This window comes from Talpa europaea, assembly GCF_964194135.1.
Source record: "Talpa europaea genome assembly, chromosome: 1".
Classification (NCBI taxonomy): Eukaryota; Metazoa; Chordata; class Mammalia; order Eulipotyphla; family Talpidae; genus Talpa; species Talpa europaea.
The window spans coordinates 148,969,298-148,988,247 of NC_140073.1; the positions used below are offsets into that span (position 1 = coordinate 148,969,298).

The following is an 18,950-nucleotide window of genomic DNA, read 5'->3' on the forward strand; positions in this document are numbered from 1 at the left end:
ATATACTTGGGTAAGTAGGTCTCTTTACCCATATCTTAAAAGACTTAATGATTGACTTTAAAGCAATCGTTAACAGAACTTTTAAAATGAAGTCTTCGCCTCCCCAGTGGCACACCGGTTGAGCGCTGGGTTGCAAAGCTGCCTGCAGCCTCTGCACCACTGGTTCGATCCCCAGCCGCTGGGCAAGGGTCCCATATGGCACACAGACCTCTCCTGCCGCCCGCTGCTCCCCTCAGCAGCGGACTTCGGTTCTTCTGCCTATTCTGCTCCCCACTCTGGCTCTGGTGAATTCTCTCACCCTCCTGCGCTTCTGACTGTACACAGTGCTTGTATGAATGAATGAATGAATGAATCTTTTAAAAAAAATAAAATGAAGTCTTTTACACAAATGACAATATGCAACTGCTCTAAATGACCAGAAAGGGAGACTTTGAAGATACCTCCTCCATTCCTCTTAGGCCTCTTGGATCCTAGAGACCTGCCAGAGTTTGAAAATAACCATCCTACTTGAAAGGTATTATTGCTTTTAGTTGAAAATTCTGACTTTATTATCAGAAAAATTCTTCTGTCTCAGTGATATCACAGCTTATTAAAAAGCACTTCTTAAAAAAAAAAAAAAGCACTTTCTGACATTTCTTTTAATCCTCACAACTAATCTGTGAGAAAGACTGCTACAGTTCCCATTTTAAATATGAGAAAACACAAGTCTATTAGTTCATTCAATGTTGTTGGATACTGTGGTGCTGCAGTGACAAAGAGCGAAACAAAGACTTGATGCCCTCTTTAAAGAAATGCATGTTCTCACGAAAGACAGGCTTCCTGGGCCCTAAGCAAAATAGTGTGGCAGTTGCCAAGATTGGTAAGGCAGGAAAAATATCTTCCTTGTCAAAAACCTAACGGAAGGAGTTGAAAATAAAGACATAGGTTAAAGAACATGACTAAAAGGGAAGAAATAACTTAGTTTTAATAGTGAAGCAGTAGTTAAGCTTCTTGAAGAGGATAGCCAAGAAAATTCTCCGCAAAGAGCTTAAGGACAGTGGTGGGAAAATTCATGAAGGACAGGGAAACACAAAAATTGCCTAAAGTTACTGAGAGTTCAGCTAAGTCAGAGAACACTGTCTTACAGTTTTTGCCCATAAGTGTACAACAGTCAAAAAAAAAAGCAGATGGATGAAATGCTTTGAAGATTTTTTTTGCTATTTCCGGCCTGGTTCTGGGGTCCTGGTAAGAAAGAAGGGAACCATGACTTGGTAGAATGAAAGGGGGGAGGAGGTGTCTTCCTGAAACCCAAGAGCACATTAATGTGATGCGAAAACAAGCAAAAGGTGGGACAGAATAACAACAGCATGCATTTTATTTATAAGGCTTACTATGTGTGCTAGGTACTATTCTAAGAGCTTTAGTAGTAGTAACTCTATCCTTACAACAACCTAATGAAACAGATACTATTGTTTTCTCCTTTTGCTAGGGCAGAATATAATAATGGAGTGTTAAGAGTTTTTTAATGTGGTGAGACAAGCTCAAGGTGAAGATCACGCAATATAGAAGAAACCAAATCTGTCTGATCATCATTGGATACTGTGCTTAACCCCCAAAGCATTTTAAATTAATTACTGTCCACTTGCACTGGACACATTAAGATGTGAACTAGAGGGCCTCCCCAGTGGCACAGCAGTTGAGCACTGGGCTGCGAAACTGCCCACAGCCTCTGCAGTGCCGGTTCAATCCCCAGCCGCCGGCGAGGGTCCCACATAGCACCCAGACCTCTCCTGGTGGGCCTGCTGCTCCCCTCAGCAGTGTATTTCGTCCGTCCGCCTGTTCTGTTCCCCACTCTGGCTCTGGTGAATTCTCTCACCGTCCTGCGCTTCTGACAGTACCCAGTGCTTGTATAAATAAATAAATCTAAAAAAAAAAAAAAAATGGTGTGAACTAGAGATAAAGTCTGAGAAGAAGATATTGAAGTCCTCAATGACTAAGAAAGCATATGTAAGAAGTTAGGAGATGGTTGTAGGAAGCCAGTTCAGGAGTGAAACAAAAATGGTGGGCAGAGGAGAAAAGAAAAGGGAAGAATTAAGAACAAGATATACTATTTTTAGATAAAACATTGAAGAAATATGAGAAGATATATACCAAATGTGTTTACTCTTTCAACACAGTTACCTGGAGAGATTGCATACTTACTTCAATGATTACTGGAACCAATCTTTTGAAGCTACCCCCCCACCCCCGCCCCGTGGGCCAGGAACATTCTTTTAAAGTGTCCCAGTGGTACCAAACCTGCATTTGTTCTTGGAGTGGTTCACAAATTGCTTCTACAGGTTATGTAGAAACTGTACAAAAGTATGACAGCATCACTGAAATATTTATGTAGTATTCCAACATAATTTCTTGCAAAAATCTGTTTCAATTTTAGTACTTAAATTGCAGCATTATCATGGGTACACACTGGATAACAATAGCTAATTATGTGCTAATACTAATCTAATGCTTTTTTTTTCTGTATTTTACAACACCCCTGTAAAGTAGACCCTAATAATATTTTCTTTTTATAAAAAAGAAAACCGAGTCTAGAAAAAGTTAAATGACTTGTTAAAGAAAATGAAGTTACAAAGAGTTAGAGCTGGCATTTAAATCCTGACAGTCCATTCTACACGCTTGACTGTTACACTCTAGGGCTCTTTATTTTTTGGTCATACTCTTAACATATGTGTTGAATACTCTTACTGTAAAACTAAATGAAAATTCCTACAGACTATCCCTAGTTTTATTCTTAGCATAAGTTGAAGAAATGCAAATTAAAGCATTGAAGTATTTTTTTTCACCTATGAAATTAAAGATACAGTATGTTGGCTAAGTCACAGCTACACACTAGAAGTTAAATTGATACAACCTTCAGAGGTATAATTAACTCTTAAGAGCATTTACTTAAGAGCCAGACTGCCTGGGTTAGAACCCTAATTCTGTCACTGAGAAGGGTATCCCTGTACAGTTCTGCCATGTGCAAGCATAGTGACCTTAAGCAAATTACTTCACCTGTCAAGGCTGCCTGTGTAAAACAGATGCTAACAGTAGTATTCTATAGAGATGTGCAAATTAAATGAGCTTACACAAGCTAAGTAGAGAGAACAATGCCTGGCACATGACAAGCATTCAGTAAGTGTTAGCTATTATTTTACCTTTCTGGAGGTCAATTTGGCAATGTATCAAGTTTGGTTAGCCCAATAATTCCATAATCGTGAATGAACTCAAGTATGGGGTTGTCAGAGAAGTCATGACATATTTATGTACCTAAAGTCACAGTTGCAATTTATAAGAGAAAATGGATTCACTAGAATCAATCAAAATACCTGACAAGAGAGAGCAGTTAAGCAAATTAAGATATGACAGAGCATTATGTAGTCGTTAAAAAACATGTTTTCTATATATGGATAGTGCGATTATTGTGTTTTAATAAGCATTATATAAAATGAAAGTACTGCAATTTTACTGTGCATTCATGTGCATGAAAGATGAAAAGGAAAACATCAAAACATTAGTATTGTTAATATCCAAATGACAGTTATAGGTGATTTTTATTTATTTGTAAATCTAGATATCTATTAAGTTATCATGAACATGCATCTTTTATAACTAGAAAAGTTATCAAAATATATTCATCCCTTCAACAGACTCTAAAGAATTTTAACATAAACTGATAAACACTAATTGTAATTCATATTTTATCTATTTGTTTTTACTAGTAACACCTTCACTTGTATGCCGATGTCGTAAGAACGATACTCAAAATTGCATTATTTAAAACTTACAAACTGTCCAGTAACTTTTATAAAATCCAACAAAACTGCTTAAGAACATCCAAATAATCTTGAATGAAAATAAAAGCAAAAAATTGTCTCCAAGCTTTCCCAATTGATAACATAAAAGAAGACATACACACTGCTCATTCTAGTCTTTATCTTCCTGAAATAAAGAAATGTTAACTGCTTAGCAACATAATGAATGATGTACAAATGAAACTTCCTCTATTTTGTTGGAATGAACTGACCTTATGACTAATGTATTATTTAAAAGGCCCAATTCTTGCATTATGTCAATACTACTAAAACCATTTCAAATTCAATACTGGTAGTGATTTTCCAGCCTCCTCTAAACTGCCATCTAGGAAGATAATGTAAAATAAATGCTGTATAGACAACTATATTATGCTTTCATTTTTCACCTTCTAAAGTCAGAGAGGTACTGTCAGCTATATCACAGCTGGCTGTCCTAAAAGGATCAAACAGCAGGAATTAGTCTAAATGCAAGCAACAAACTTTAACAAATCTGTTGCACCTTAATCCAGTTTTTCTAAAGAAAACACTAGAGAATAAAAACAAACTTACAGTAAATGCCATATCCTGTGTGATTTGCATCTATCTGTATATATAGTCTAGGTTGTTCCAGGCAACATTTTCCCTGATAGAAACCTATTCTGAGGATCAAAGCCATGCAGTCCCCGCCCCTCCCCCCCAAATCTCATCAACATGGTAGCTAAGAAAAATAAAATCTGAAACATTAACTGGTGCCATTTGTTGTTACTCTGATGGTCTTAAGTACACCTACAAATGATCATAAAACTCAACCCTTTACAATGTCAGTCACTCTGTGGGTTCCATCTAGCAATCTCCGTATCATTATTCACTGTCCACGCCATACAAGTGGAGCTCTGTGAAGCTCATATAGAATTATGGAATGAACATCACAACCAGAGAATCTTTCCTGTCATGATTTAGCCTGTATAAACTAATAACTGAAGTCACTTTCAGGCCACACTCTTAAGGACAATCACTTTCATGTTTCCTGAATTATGAAGGCTAGGCCAAGAAAGTTAAATCAGAGGTGCCAGCAATTTCATTCAAGCCCAGGTCCTCCAATTACAACCAAGCTTTTTAAAGTCATGTGGACAAAGGTCAGGAAAATACAGATGGGTAAAGAAGGTTTTTCAAAGAGAAGGACAAATGGTTCACCTGACAGCAAGAATCCTAGGTAGAAGGGAAAATTCAGGAGTGACACACATGGCAACAAAAGCAAAGAGCAGCAGGAATTTCTTGGGGTAGCATTATTTGGTCCAACGCATCACAGTTTCCAGGAGTTTTGCAACTATGGCCTCCTTCCTTAAAAAAGTTGTGTGAGGGCCTCCCAGGTGGCACAGCGGTTGAGCGCTGGGCTGTGAAGCTGGCTTCTGCATCACTGGTTTGATGCCCAGGCACCGCCTGGGGGTGAGGGTCCCACATGGCGCGCAGACCTCTCCTGTGGCCCACTGCTCCCCTCAGCAGTGTACTTCATCAGTCTGCCTGCTCTGCTCCCCGCTCTGGCTCTGGTGAATTCTCTCACCCTCCTGCGCTTCTAACTGTACCCAGTGCTCGTATAAATAAATAAATAAATCTTTAAAAGAAAAAAAAAAAAAGTTGTGTGGACCTTGTTACCGTGGGTACCAAAAAAGCCCCAACAAAACCCATTTAAAAACATTATCAACAAAAAGATGTGAAGGGACATGTATTTTGTGCACTGCAGAAAGCTTGTAAACTGGAATAAACTTGCTCCAGCAAGGAAGTGTTGTTACAGAAATCTCCTTATTGCTTTCCATCTTTAATTAAAAGAATTAATTTCTCTTGAAATCTTATGAAAAGTTTATTTAAAATACAAGCACTTCATTAAATTGTGATATGGCATAACTTTAACTCTTACCAACAATGATGCATATTTTAATGCTCAAAACACTAAAAACACCTGATTTTACTGCTGGACTATATCTGCAGTAGGCTTACACATCTGTGCAATACCCTGTGAGCTCACTGATTACTGCACTATGTCTGCACTTACTTACATATTAGTAAAAAGAAATAAAAGCTCACTTACCATTCTACTTTGCAATGAAAACAAAACATCCCCCAAACATAATTTTAGTACTGTGCACACCAATTTCATAAAACAGAATTTGAAATCATAGCACTTAAAGACCTTTGGCTAAACTATCTTAAATTCTCCTTAAATAGTAACTATATACCCAATGGTAATATAAAATACAGTAAGTGATAAGTACGTGCATATATGTATATACAAATACTTTTCCTTTATGGGATATTATGCATTTACTAGCTCTGACTAGTAATTCATGCAGACTTTAGTTACATGAAAGATTGCTAACTGGAAAAAAAGAAAAATTTTGAAGATCTACAAGTTCTCAAATATTTGTTAGAGAATAAAACAGTGAATGAAATACCGTATCACCGAGGTTTATCTATAACCAAGGTTCAAGCAACGAAGTATATGTTTGTTTTTTTAAAAAAGGTTCTCTTCAGTGAGAAAGGTTTATAAACGATATCAACAATACTTACGAAATAATTAAAATCTTGACAGTCTAAAAATTACCTGGTGGTAGCCACTTTATAGCAAATACTAGTCAAAAATAAACTTCATTAAAGGAGTCTAGAAAAACTTAGAAGGCAACAGGTCACAAACTGAAAGGATCTGAATTAGCTAATAACCATATGCTACTGGGAAAAAGTTTCAGCTCTGTGTGTAAACCAAGTCTTCAGGTAAGGAATAATGGAGTCCCCTCCCAAGACTCCCTCCCAACAATACAAGACCGAAAAAGCAAGATCTTGGTCTTTCGGGTTGCATTAATGTATCTCAAGTCTCTAGAACAGTGCCTGGCACAGGGTACTCAGTATTCATTCAATGAATGAAGAAATGGGAGTACAGGTAGGAGCAGGCAACCCTAAAGAGATCAGAAAGCTGATCAGAAATGCAAATCATAAAAGTACACAACTGGGTAATCCCTATTAATTAACATGAGAGTTTATGTCAAATTAAGCTATTGCACATTTGGATAATAAAATCTGATTAAACTCAAACATCAAGAATAACTTTCTAGAAAGCCTGTGCAAAACTATCTTGAATTCTGAAAAATTTTAAATTTTGGTAAAAATGGTCAGAAGTGACTTAATAATAACTAAAGTCACTCACAAGTCATCAGCTCAGCTGATCCCCCTACGGCCAGGGCACCAGGCAAGTGAATTTCCTGAGTGCTTTGTCAACAGTTCTCCCTTTCCTTGTCGTTTCTCACGTTTATTTAAAAAAAAAAAAAAAGGGGGGGGGGAACCTTCAGAAATTCAAAATCGCTTTAATTAGTATCCCTACACCTCTCCCGAGTAAACCCCACCTTTATCTACATAAAGCCCAAGTCTCTGAAAACTGATCGTGAGTATTTACGTTGCTACAAATCCAAAATCCACATCAGGTGCATTCGTGCCTATTAATATTTCAAGAATTCATAGAAGCCCCGCGCTCTCCGGGCCCCTTTCTTACTCAGCTGGAACAACTCTCTGAAGTCCTTCCTCCCTGCAAACTACATCTCAGCAGCACCAGGCTCCGGGCGGGCGCGAGCCCCCCCTTTCCGCCCTCACGGCGCTGTCTGGCTCCGAGAAGCCCAGCCCTGGCTCTCATTTCACCGTCCCGAGCGCCCCGGCCCGCCGCCGGCTCGCCCACCTGGCCGTCTACCTGTTCTGCAGCGACCGGGGAGCCCGCCCGCCGCGCACCCGGGGCCGCCGGCCGGGCTGACAGGCGAGTCCCGCGGGCCCCGCACGCCGGGGGGAAAGTTCCTCCGGGGGCACGTCCGCGAGTTCCCGCGAGCGGAGCCCGCGACCCCCGGGCCCGCGGGGCGGGGAGGCCGGCGGGCGGCCGGCGGCCATAAATACACCTGGCGGCGGGGCCGCGGCCGGGCGCGGGGGGCGCGGGGCGCGGGGGGCGCGGCCCCCGCCCCAGGGGCGCCGCACGTGAAAAGTTCCGCCCGCGCCGCGCCGGGGCCGCGCTCGCCTCCCTCGGGGCCGGCCGCGCGGGCCCGGGCGCGGCGGCCCGGCCGGCGGGGGGCCGGGGCGGGGGGCCCGCGCAGCCCCGTTGCGGGCGGCTCGCGCCCCGCGGCCGGTGGGGGAGGGGCGGCGCGGCCTGTTGGGGGGGCGCCGCCCGGGCCTCGCGTGCGGCGCTGGCCGGCCCCGGCCGGGTCCCGGCGCCGCGGACTCACCGGAAAGGCCCGGATCCGCATCTTGGTGTCCTTCCGGCTGCCCGTGCCTTTGCTCAGGTTCGACATGGTGCTCGGGCCTCCCCGGCGGCGCGGCGCGGCTGCTCTCCAGGCGCCGGGGTCACATCTAAGGCGGCGGCGGCGGCGGGCGGCGGCGGCCCCGGGCGGGGCGGGGCGGGGGGCGGCCGGCCCCGGGGGCGGCGGCTCGGGCTCCGCGACGCGGGCTCGGCGGCGGCGGCGCGGGCGCGGCGGCTCCGCGGGCGCCTCACGCCCGGCTCGGCTCCTTTATCGCGCTCCTCCGCGATGGCGGCGGCGGCGGCGACGGACAAACATCTCACTGCGCAGGCCGAACGTCCCGCCTCTCCTCCTCCGCCTCAGCGCGACGAGATCCGGCCCCGCGGGTGGAGGGGGGAAGAGGGAGGAGAGCCCGGCCGAGGAGAGATGGGGGAGGGGGCGGGAGGGCGGGAGGGGAGGCGACGGCCGCGGCGGGGGACGCGCGGCTCTCGCGAGAAGAGGGCGAGCGCGCTCCCTGGGCGGGGCGGGGCGGGGCGAGCCCGGGAGCGGGAGGGGGCCCACGGGCGGGGAGGAGGGGGCGAGGGAGTGGGGGACGTGGGCGGGGCCGGCGGGGTGGGGCGGTGAGAAAGGGGCGGGGCCGGGGGCGGGAGGCGTCAGCAGCCTTTTTGAAATGGAAGCGGCGGAGACCGGGCTGTGGGCTAAGGTGGCTGCTGATTGGTGGAATGCGGAGCGGGGGTGGGGTTATGGTCACGTGGGAGTAGTGGGCGAGGGAAGTTCGGAGAACCTGAGCTGGATTACAGGGGCCTGGATCCGGCTGGGCTGGGCGGGGCGGGGCGGGGCGGGGCGGGGCGGGGGCGGGAGTAGGACCGTCTCGGGGAGGGGCGTGGGGTGCGAGGTGGACAAGTAGGTCCTAGAACTGGTTCCTGTGTTTTTCTAGGACATGTGAGCCCGCGATGGGTACTTGAGCAGAGATCAGAAAGTCGAAGGAAGAGTTCTGTGCAGGAGTTGACCTGCAGGGTTGGAATTTAGCATCTTGTCTGCTTAACAAGAGATTTGGGGTGCATGGGGGCACCCCAGCTCTCAGCACGAGGAGTAGAGACCATCGTCTACCAAATTTCCTTCCTCCACGCAAGCCCAGATCCTCTTGATTCACTGACACTTTGTGGGGAACCCAGCACTTATTCATATCAAGCTGGCTTTTTCGGTATCATTGAAATAAAAGAACCCCCTGAGCGTAGTGAGGTGTTTTTGGTAAACGGTGTTATGGAGGTTGGGATGATGGAAACCTGTTTTTAAGCTGCCAGAACATTATTCCCATTACCAAGGGCATTGTCAGTTGTGACAGCCACAATTATCTTCAATACAGTTTGCTGCAAATTTGGACTATATTGTTATTATAGCCCAAAGATCTAGTTTGAGCCATCGGTTTTGCTTTATATTTATTATGAATTTTACTTCTTAATTTGTCTTAGTGTTTATTTGGATTTCTGACCTGCCTAGGAATAATCCAGTTCCCACTAAAGTTTGTGATCTTTTAAATGAGAACCTATGATTGGGCTGGGAGTGAGGAGTGTATGGATGGTGTACTGTCTTCCCCTACTTGATTGAAATGCTCCAATCTACCGTATTTTTGGGTTTGTTTTTTAGTATGTGCTAATCAAATCACACTCTTAAGCAATAAGGATATAGCTTGTAGCAATAGCTGTGTAAATACTGAAGCTAAAAATAGATTGTCAAGACCTGGGTTGATAAGGTAAGAATGGGAGGGGCTCTTCAATATAAGATAATAGGCATCTTGGCTAGGAGTTCATAATCTGAATGCTGACTGAACCTCTAATCCATGATCATTAGAATAAAATAACAACCAGTGTTTTTTCTATTGCTTGTATTGTCATATGACCCAGTTTCTTTGGAATTTAAAAATGTGTGTTCTGGAGCCATTGTTTGAAATACTTATTCTAGCACTTTACCTAGATTTATTGTGTATCTTTTGGAGCCAGATCTTGATTGGTAAGGGCTCATGTTCCTCATCTGTAAAATGGTGACAATAACAATACTTCCTCCTTGGGCTACTATGAAATTTCAATAATTTAATACATTCTGTGAAGACTTGAGTGCTCTACTCTGCAGAGACTGAGCACACAGTACCTGTTGGCTAATATTATGGGTAATTAAGTTCATACTGTCTTCCTTTATTCAACATGTAGGCTTCCAAAAACACTTATATGCTTTTATAAAATGCTTTCATTTTGAAACTAAGCCAGGCTCCAGCATTTGGATTTCACCCACCACAAAGTATTTTTTGAAAAGTTGGGGAACCAATATAGGGTTGGCAACTGTATTTTTGCAAGTGAGGCCACTGAAAGGAACAGCTAGCTTAGACTAGCCCTGTCATCTTATTAAAGGAAAAGTATTTAACCACAGACATGTAGGAAGGTCAATTTTTGAGTAAAGACAGTTTTTTATGGTGATTAATTTAGCCTTACATGCAATTGTTGTGTGCTGATTTTTCTCTGTGACCCTGAGAAAATACCTTGGGCCAGCCTGTAGGAAGCCCCTGCATTAAGATATATTTCCACTTAGTTATGAAGCACGTAATTACCCTTTAATTTGTTTTGTGAATCCAGATGCTCATATGTTGATTATGTTTCAGCAAAGTTCAGCTGCGTTTAAAAGAAGCACTATCCACGGTGTCTTCTTGAGCTCTTAAAGGGCATAAAGAACCAGAAAAGCTCTTCCAGATGAATTCGTCTGCCACTGCCATTTAGAAATCTATTGCTCAAGTACTTGTTCTTTTACTCGTTTCTTCAGGAATATTTATTGAATGGTTGCTATACGTCAGCCACTCAGGTGAAGAAGACAGATGACATCTGTTACCACAGAACACACAGTCCTTTTTCGCATCTCAGAATTTGGAAGCCACAGGTTGGATTTGGCAACAACTTTCTGTGCACTCTCGTCCAGAAAGAAGAGATTTTTCTTCCTAGAGAAGCAGACTCCTCAAAATATGCAGAAAACGTGCTTTATCTAAAGCATCAGGAAACTCACCTATGCCCAGTGGTCTTCCCTCACTTGCTACCTCCAAGTACCAACAGAACTTCCAGGATATTTTTCTGCCAGCTGCCTCCTGATCCAGCAGAGAAGGTGACCCTGCGAGAGGAAGTCACTGGATGCTTCCTGACTGCCAGTTGGCATTCCCACTTAGGCTGACCCTGTCCTGACACAAGATAGTGGTGGCCCCATTTCTGTTGATCTCTTTGGCGCACATGCAGTCAGGGGGCCCAGTGGGCCAGCCCCTGTTCTACAGCCCAGAATTAAAATGAGCCCCAAGGACTATGAGAAACCGGTGAGAGGAATAGCCTTGTCTTGGCCATGAGTGTCTAGTATCCAGGACACCAAGCCACTGTAAACACTCTATCAGACCTGCCAATTTGATTGTACAGATAATGGCTATTAAAACAGCTGCTGCCCACCAATTCAATCGGAAAGACTCATTCACTGGTTTTGAAGAGACAAATACTATGTGAGGGAAAAGTGTATGTTTTTCAAGTTGGAAGTGGAAGATTTATAGGCAGTATCACTTCCTTGAAAGTAAGGGCTAAATAAGATGACTCCAATCATCTACTCTCTTCCTCATCTAACTAGGCTACTAATAAGGATTGCAGGCCATGAGATGTGGCTGTCATGTTTACAGCAGCAGCCTTTGCACACCCTTTATAAGATCACATGTTGGAGGAGTATCCGAATGAGAACATAACCACAGATGCCCTCATGTATGAAATCTGTAGATCTTCTCCACACACCTTTTCTGCTTTGATTCTTTCCTCGAACATGCATATCTTAAGACAAGAAGCATACAAGACATAAGAGCATATGAGGCAAGTTTCATCTTGAATTAAAGAGAACTCTTAAATGCCTGTTCTATCATAAAAACCCATCTCAGAATTTCATCACATTGTCATGCTACATCATCTCCCCGGTAACTTTGGAAACTTTCTGGTTTGGCCTTTACAGAATTGTTATTCCACATTTATCCAGCAAATTGATACTTTTGGAAATAAAAATCTACATATACAACTAACTAGGATAATGTTAATTCTTACTTAGAAGTTAAAGGCACTGCATCCATGTAATTTTACCTAGGAGAAAAAGAACTTTTTCTTATTGATAATAGTAACTGTATGAAGAACCTCCCTCCTCACCAGGGACAATTGCAAATATGTATTGCTTTCATTCCTAGCCAGAAAGGCTATGTTCAAGTGTATATCTCATCAGCTGTCTTTGTGAATATGTTGGAGTTGAGATAAAGAGTTATAAAAGTAAATAGTCTAAATATTATGCCAAATTTAGTAACTGTGTGAACTATAAATACAACAATCGACAGAATAAACTATCATTTCAAACTTCTTCAATAAACGAATTGTATTTAATTCACATTAAAACTGCATCTTGAATTCTTCTATCTTGAGCTAGTAAAAATCTGAGTAAAGCCAGAGAGATGATGGGGAAGATGAAGGATAACCCTTAAAGAGACTAACAGATAAAACTAATGTTGGGGTTGATTTCCAGCCCAAATTGATATAATGAATTATACCTGACTTTAAGTATCTGAATCTTCTAGTCCTTGTGTGATTGTTTTTAGGCAGAAGAACAGAATGAGCAGTTCTGAGAAAGGGGGGAAAATCATGGACCCCTTCTAAGATGAAGCCAGTAACTTCATATATAACACTGTTTATTTTTTGTTTGTTTGTTTGTTTTGTTAAGTGTTTGTATGTGCCAGTGTCTGTGTGTGTTAGTGATTGGCTATGTTTCCCCATGGCTGTGTGTATCTTAAAACCTGAACAAGCTAGTGTCTGACAGCGTTCCAGCGTCTTTATACTTCGGTTTCCTAAGGTTCCTGTGTCCCAATGTCTCTATGTTCTTGCGTGTGTGGTTCTGGTGCTGTGGTCCAATATTTGCATGTTCTTGGCTCTCTGCAAGTCTGTAAATTTCCCTGACCCATTCTTTGTACATTCCTTTGCTTTTTGCATCCCATTGGCCTCTGTGTTCCATTGTCTATGTACATCCATCTCTGGGTGTTCCTGAGTCTTTGTCTGTATTCCCCTACTTGTGTGTCTATGGAGCTGTCTGCCCCTGATCTGTCTAATAGAGTTTAAAACCTTTCAAAGAATTTCCATTTATGAGAGCTTTTGAAATGGTACTTCTCTCTCACTGATATCCTTATTGAGAAGTACCTGTCTCTATAGGAACTTTCACATTTTCAGAAACATTGCTTTAGATGCTTTTGCCACATTCATTTATTAAGTATTTTAGTGACATTTGTCCTTCAGTGGGGTGGAGCATCCTACTGATGCCCTGATTTCTTATTTTCCTATTTTAAAGGATTCACGGTTGGATGTGTCTTGGACAGTGATTTACACTCCCTATCTCAATAGCCAACAGGCCTGATCTTTGCCTGGGGTTAGAGAATGAAGACAACGGCAGTCAGATCCTCTCCTCGGAACTCAAGGTATGTGGCTGGACACAGAGAAAGCTGGCGGCTCTGCAGGCAGTGGCGGCCCAAGTTCTTCCTACTGAATTTCTTAAATGATCATTCCTACTCCACCTGACCCTGATCCCTGCTTGTTCTCCTGCTCCTTTCACTTCCCCTCAATTCTGTGACTCCAGACATGCCTTCCCCAAATTCCACCTTTGTTTAAAATAGTTCAAGTTTGTTTCCACTGTGTGTCGGTCAGGGTCCTGCAGGAAACAGATGCCTCACTCAACTGGGAAACTGAGACGAGTTTAATTCTGGGACTATTTACAGACATGTGGGCAGAGTTAAGGAGCAATCGGGGTGATGAAGCATCTCAGCACTAGCAAGAGTAGGGAGCCTTCCCCGCTTCTGAGCTAGAAGGCCTAAGGGGTGAGGTGGCACTGGAACCTGGGAGAGAATTCTCTGTCTCCGTGGGAGAGGGTGGCCTGACACGTTGAGGCTTTGGGGTCAGGACTCAAGCTACTGACAACTCCAGCTCAGTAGGGAGACTTCTCACTTCCTCTTCTTCCCAGGACTTCTGGCTGATGCTTCCTGCTTCAGAATGGATGAGCCTAACTCATAGAGTTCATTAAGGCCAACCCTCTAAGGCAATGAAGAGTGGAGAAGGGTAGAGAACAGATCTGGAGAGGCAAGCAAGGAATATCCATGTAGAGTGCTTGCCAATAAAGTAGTGATACTTCACAAATTAATTTACAGAGAAGAACGCTGAATGGGAAGGGATGAGGTTGGAGAGATGGAAGGTGCCACATATGGATGGGGGAACTGACAAGTAAAAGTAAAATACACCTGTATATTAACATACATGTTTTTTTTTTTCCCAAACCCCTTCATGTGTTTGTAGAATCTGTGCCCTGTAGGTACATGGCAAAGTGCCTTGCCAAAGAGGTAAATGGAGGCTCATATCAGAACTATACGCCCTGGCAAATGCTGTCATTACCTGCAGGAAGGAGCGGCTGGGCCCTTGATCAGATCTGTCAACTGCCCTGAACTGTGAGGTGCCCTGAGCTGGATTTGCCTGCAGGTGGGCAGGGCCTTTTGCTGCTGCTCCTTTTTTTTTTTTTTTAAAGATTTATTTTTATTTATTTATGCATACAAGAACTGGGGTACAGGCCAGAGGTGCAGCCAGAGGCGAGAGGATTCACCAGAGACAGAATGGGGAGCAGAACAGGTGCATCTGCTGAAATACACTGCTGAGGGGAGCAGCGGGCGAGACTGGAGAGGTCTGCTGCACCATGTGGTTAGCTCCCTGGCCAGGGATTGAACTCATGCTGCAGTGGCTAGTGATAGCTTGATAGAACTGAGACTTTAACCCCAGGCACCACCAGGGAGGTTCCCTTTGCTTCTAATGTAGCTGTGCACTGCCAGCACACTGATATTGTCAGCTATAAAATAATATTGCCCTTTGATTAAGAGCACTGGGCCTGGAGTGAGACTACTGAGATTTGAATCTGAGTTCTGCAAAGTATTAAGTGAGCCCCACGTAGTCTCATCAGTAAAATTAGGTTAATAATATTGCTGACTTTCCAGGCCAACATGAGGATCAAACAAAATCATCGAGGCAAAGTATTTAACACAACACTTGGCATATCATATGAAATCAAAGAATATTAGCAATTATTTTATGGTTCACTATAATTATTTTTGACTTTTCAACTTCAATTTGGTAAATGACAAATAAGTCTCTGTGCATCCCTGCAGCCACCACTGTGTGCTCTGTGCTGGTCTGTTCTCTGATGCTCAGTCTCAATCACTCCGTGTGCAGTGCCCCCTCCCTCAGTCACATGTGGCACCCACCCTTCCAGGTCCCCAACCACATCCTCCTCCACTCAGCGTTCTTCTCTGCATCTTCCCCTTCTCCAGGCCTGTGCCCAGACTATCTCGTATCTATGGAGGACGCTCCCAAGTTATTCTTCCTCCAAAAGAGACTCAGTAGCAGCCAGCTTTCTCAAAACAACTGAAAAAAAGAATGGGGCCTCCCTGGTGACACAGGGATTAAAGACATAGTGTTATAGGACAGGGAGAGGGGCAGCCCAAACCCCGCAAACCTGTCTATTCTAAGTGGGTTCTGCCATCCGCCGCATCAACACAAAACATAGGAGACTTTAATGGGAAGGAACTTTAATAAAACTAGGAAACAATACAGGTAAGGCAAAGAGTCTAGTTTCTAAATGAAGCACCCAAAGTTACCCATCCCCTCGTGGGTAAAACTCCATCCAAATGGGATCGGCCCAGAACAAGGCCCCAAAGCCTGCCACAAGTCTAAAGCATCTTCCAGTGGGGACCCACAGAAAAGGGTCACAAACAACCAGACAAGCCCGGAAGGAAAAGAGCAAAATCAACATCCAGATAAAAGCTGCCATTGTCACCTCCCCACGGGTCTCACCCACATCTGTGTCACCCCGTCCACGACCAAAAGACAAGTGCAGTTTCTTCACGTGTCTCTAGGCTCCATGCGCCTCCTCCAGGTCTCCTGGCTCCATCCTGCTTCCTTCCTCAGTCTCTTCTGCAGCTTCTCCTCTTCCTGCTCAGCTCCACCCTCCCTTGGGTGGGGCAGGGAACCTCCCCCTTTCCTGGGGACCACCCTGTTACAATAGCACTATCTGCAGCCACTGCAGCACGAGTTCGATCCCCAGCCATGGTGTTACCCACATGGCACGGCAGACCTCTCCTGTTTCGCCTGCTGCTCCCCTCAGCAGTATGTTTCAGTAGATCTGCCTGTTTGTTCCCTGCTCTGTCTCTGGTGAATCCTCTTAACCCCTTCCCCAGCATTTCTGGTCTACAACAAGCTCTCATATGCATAAATAAATAAATCTTTAGGGCCTCTCCAGTGGCTCAGCGGTTGAGTGCTGGGCTGCGAAGCTGCCTGCTGCAGTGCCAGTTCAATACCTGGCCACCGGTGAGGGTCCCAACCTCACCACAACAGATCTCTCCTGCCATGCCCGCTGCTCCCCTTAGCAGTGTACTTCGTCAGTCTGCCTGTTCTGCTCCCCACTCTGGCTCTGGTGAATTCTCTCACCTTCCTGCGCTTCTGACTGTACCCAGTGCTTGTATAAATAAATAAATAAATCTTAAAAAAAAAAAAAGAAAAGAAAATTATCGATCTGTTACTCTTATTTCAAGGTCAAATGAAGGACTTTGACAAATACGCACAGAGCAATCTATCCCGTCACTTCTCGTGATCTCATTTAAGTTGTATTCTTCCTTCCCCAAGCCTACGAATGAAAAGCTTTGGATCTGTAGATCACATGTGGTCCAGTTCCTCACCATCTGTGCTCCTGCATTTCTTTTCCCTCTGCCATGTCACTTTTTCATGCCCTAGAGGGCAGCCAGGTTTGACCTTCCAACCTTATAATAACTAAGAAATGATGTATCTCACATCAATGCACAATACACAGCAAGTATGATACTATATTATCTGTACTTTCCTTTTAATGTCTAATGATAAGAATGTAAGTTCTCTCCATAATTGTGTCCAGACTTTTGGAAGCAAAAAGAATGGTCTGCCTGGCTCTGGTTTCATCAACTCATTCACCATCAGTTTTTGGTGACTCTATATGGCTACCACCTAATGTTACACTAACCAGTGATAAATGGTAACAAACTACATGGGTAACAATGGGTAGAGGGAGTGAAGAATTCCAAATTAATTGAATATAAATAATGCCATTTTAAAAAATAAGCCTTTTATGTGAATACAGGACACATACTTGGAACTCAAAGAAAATGAGTACTTGTTTATGGCTACACCAAAGTTATACAGTAGTCCAACAACTGAAGAAATACATGAAATGTAATGGGCCATTAACAATTAAGATTATCCATGAAAAGAATACACTGGAGTCAGTTAAATTAATTGCTGGTACAATTGAAAGAAACCCCTATCACCTTGGCATAAGCAATAATTAAATCTAATGATTATCTCACATGTCAAGAAGGCCAGTTATCATTGGTTCTGGCATCGTCAGGGTCCAGCCTAGCTTACTCATGATTTTCTTCACCATGACATTGGGCTGGCGGGATGGTGCTGCAGACATCATGCAGAATTACAGACACAGCAAAGTCCAGACTGGAGAAGTCAGATGGTGGTCTTTCTTGGGGCTTGTGTTGGGACTAGGACCCCGCTTTTGGGAGCAGTCCCAGGAGACTCTTCCATGATCATTAACCAAGACTAGGTTACATGTCTTTTAACCCACTCAGCTGCAAGGTGCCTGGGCATGGTTTTTGCTCACCAGTGGAGCAGAGTAGATCTTAGGAATCAAATATTATCTCCTGGTAGTCCAGGGTACATTTAACTACCTCTGGAGAGACTTTACATAGACACTAATGAGTTTGAGGGCGTATGATGGAAGTGTGTATATGTGTGTGTGTGTGTGTGTGTGCATAATAGTGTCTGGTCAATGAAGGGGGCATGATCTTAGGCCCCAGACTACACTCTAAGGGTAACTCTCAAACACAGATAAAGAGATCAAAGAAAAACATCATAGCCAGGGGCCTACAAAAGGCACAGTTTATTTCAAAAAGTACTCTGGCACAGGCACGTACACAGACCCCTGCACACTCCTTTTAGGGCTCTTTTTTCAAGGGTGCTGGAAAAGCCTTATTCTTTATTCCTGCTTTTATTAAATCTGTAGACTAAGGTGACCGCAGGCCAAGAGGACAAAGTGGTTGCTCACACAGAGCCCTTTGACATGTGATGAAGAGGCCCCTTTAACCTCCCAAGCTCTCCCACGACAAACAAAATAAATGCACAAAAGCACAGTGAGCCCAAACTAGCCATCTGTGCAGGGATGAGACCGTTCACCATGGGGCAGTAACATTGCTATGTAAAACATGTGAGAAAAGAACATGACCGTGACCTCTAAGCATGTGTCTTACTTGAGTCAACATGGGAAAAAGAAACCACAAGTTCCATGGAAATTAACCAAGACTCCCAAGAATGAAGTATGACCTTGGGCTCCTTTTAGACCCTCATCACAGGAGTGAGTGAGTATATGAGAACTCAATATTGTGATGTTACTCAGAAATGTTTATATTGATTGAAGCAAAAATGTGTTATCAATCATCCTGGAACCCCTCAAGTCCTTGGTCCTGTCGTTACTATTTGTTAGCAAAGGTGTGTGTCTTCCAAAGATATAGTGAGCTGGTGTGCTAAGGAAAGTTTCCTTTATGGATAAAGTTAATATTTCAGGTCAGATCTATTCTTAGTTCAGTGTGTTTTTAAAAAAAAAAATCACTAAATTCCAAAAAGTAAGAAAATATCTAAATATTTAAATAAAGAAATACCTAAATCTTAAATATCTAAAGTTCCATCTCTGGGTGTTTTAATTTGGGGACATTTTT

At 43.7% G+C, this 18,950-nt stretch overlaps 1 protein-coding gene across 2 annotated transcripts in view; it reads right to left on the reverse strand.

Moving 5' to 3' along the window:
- Nucleotides 1-8,128, reverse strand: part of CUL3 (cullin 3) — a gene marked incomplete at its 5' end in the record, with an annotated part of 91,960 nt that extends 83,832 nt beyond the window's left edge. For both annotated transcript variants that reach the window (XM_084246898.1, XM_084246897.1), the window contains one exon: nt 8,063-8,128. In XM_084246898.1, coding sequence (XP_084103024.1) covers nt 8,063-8,128 — 66 coding nt within the window. The remainder of the gene's footprint in view (nt 1-8,062) is intronic.
- Nucleotides 8,129-18,950: the final 10,822 nt, after the last annotated feature.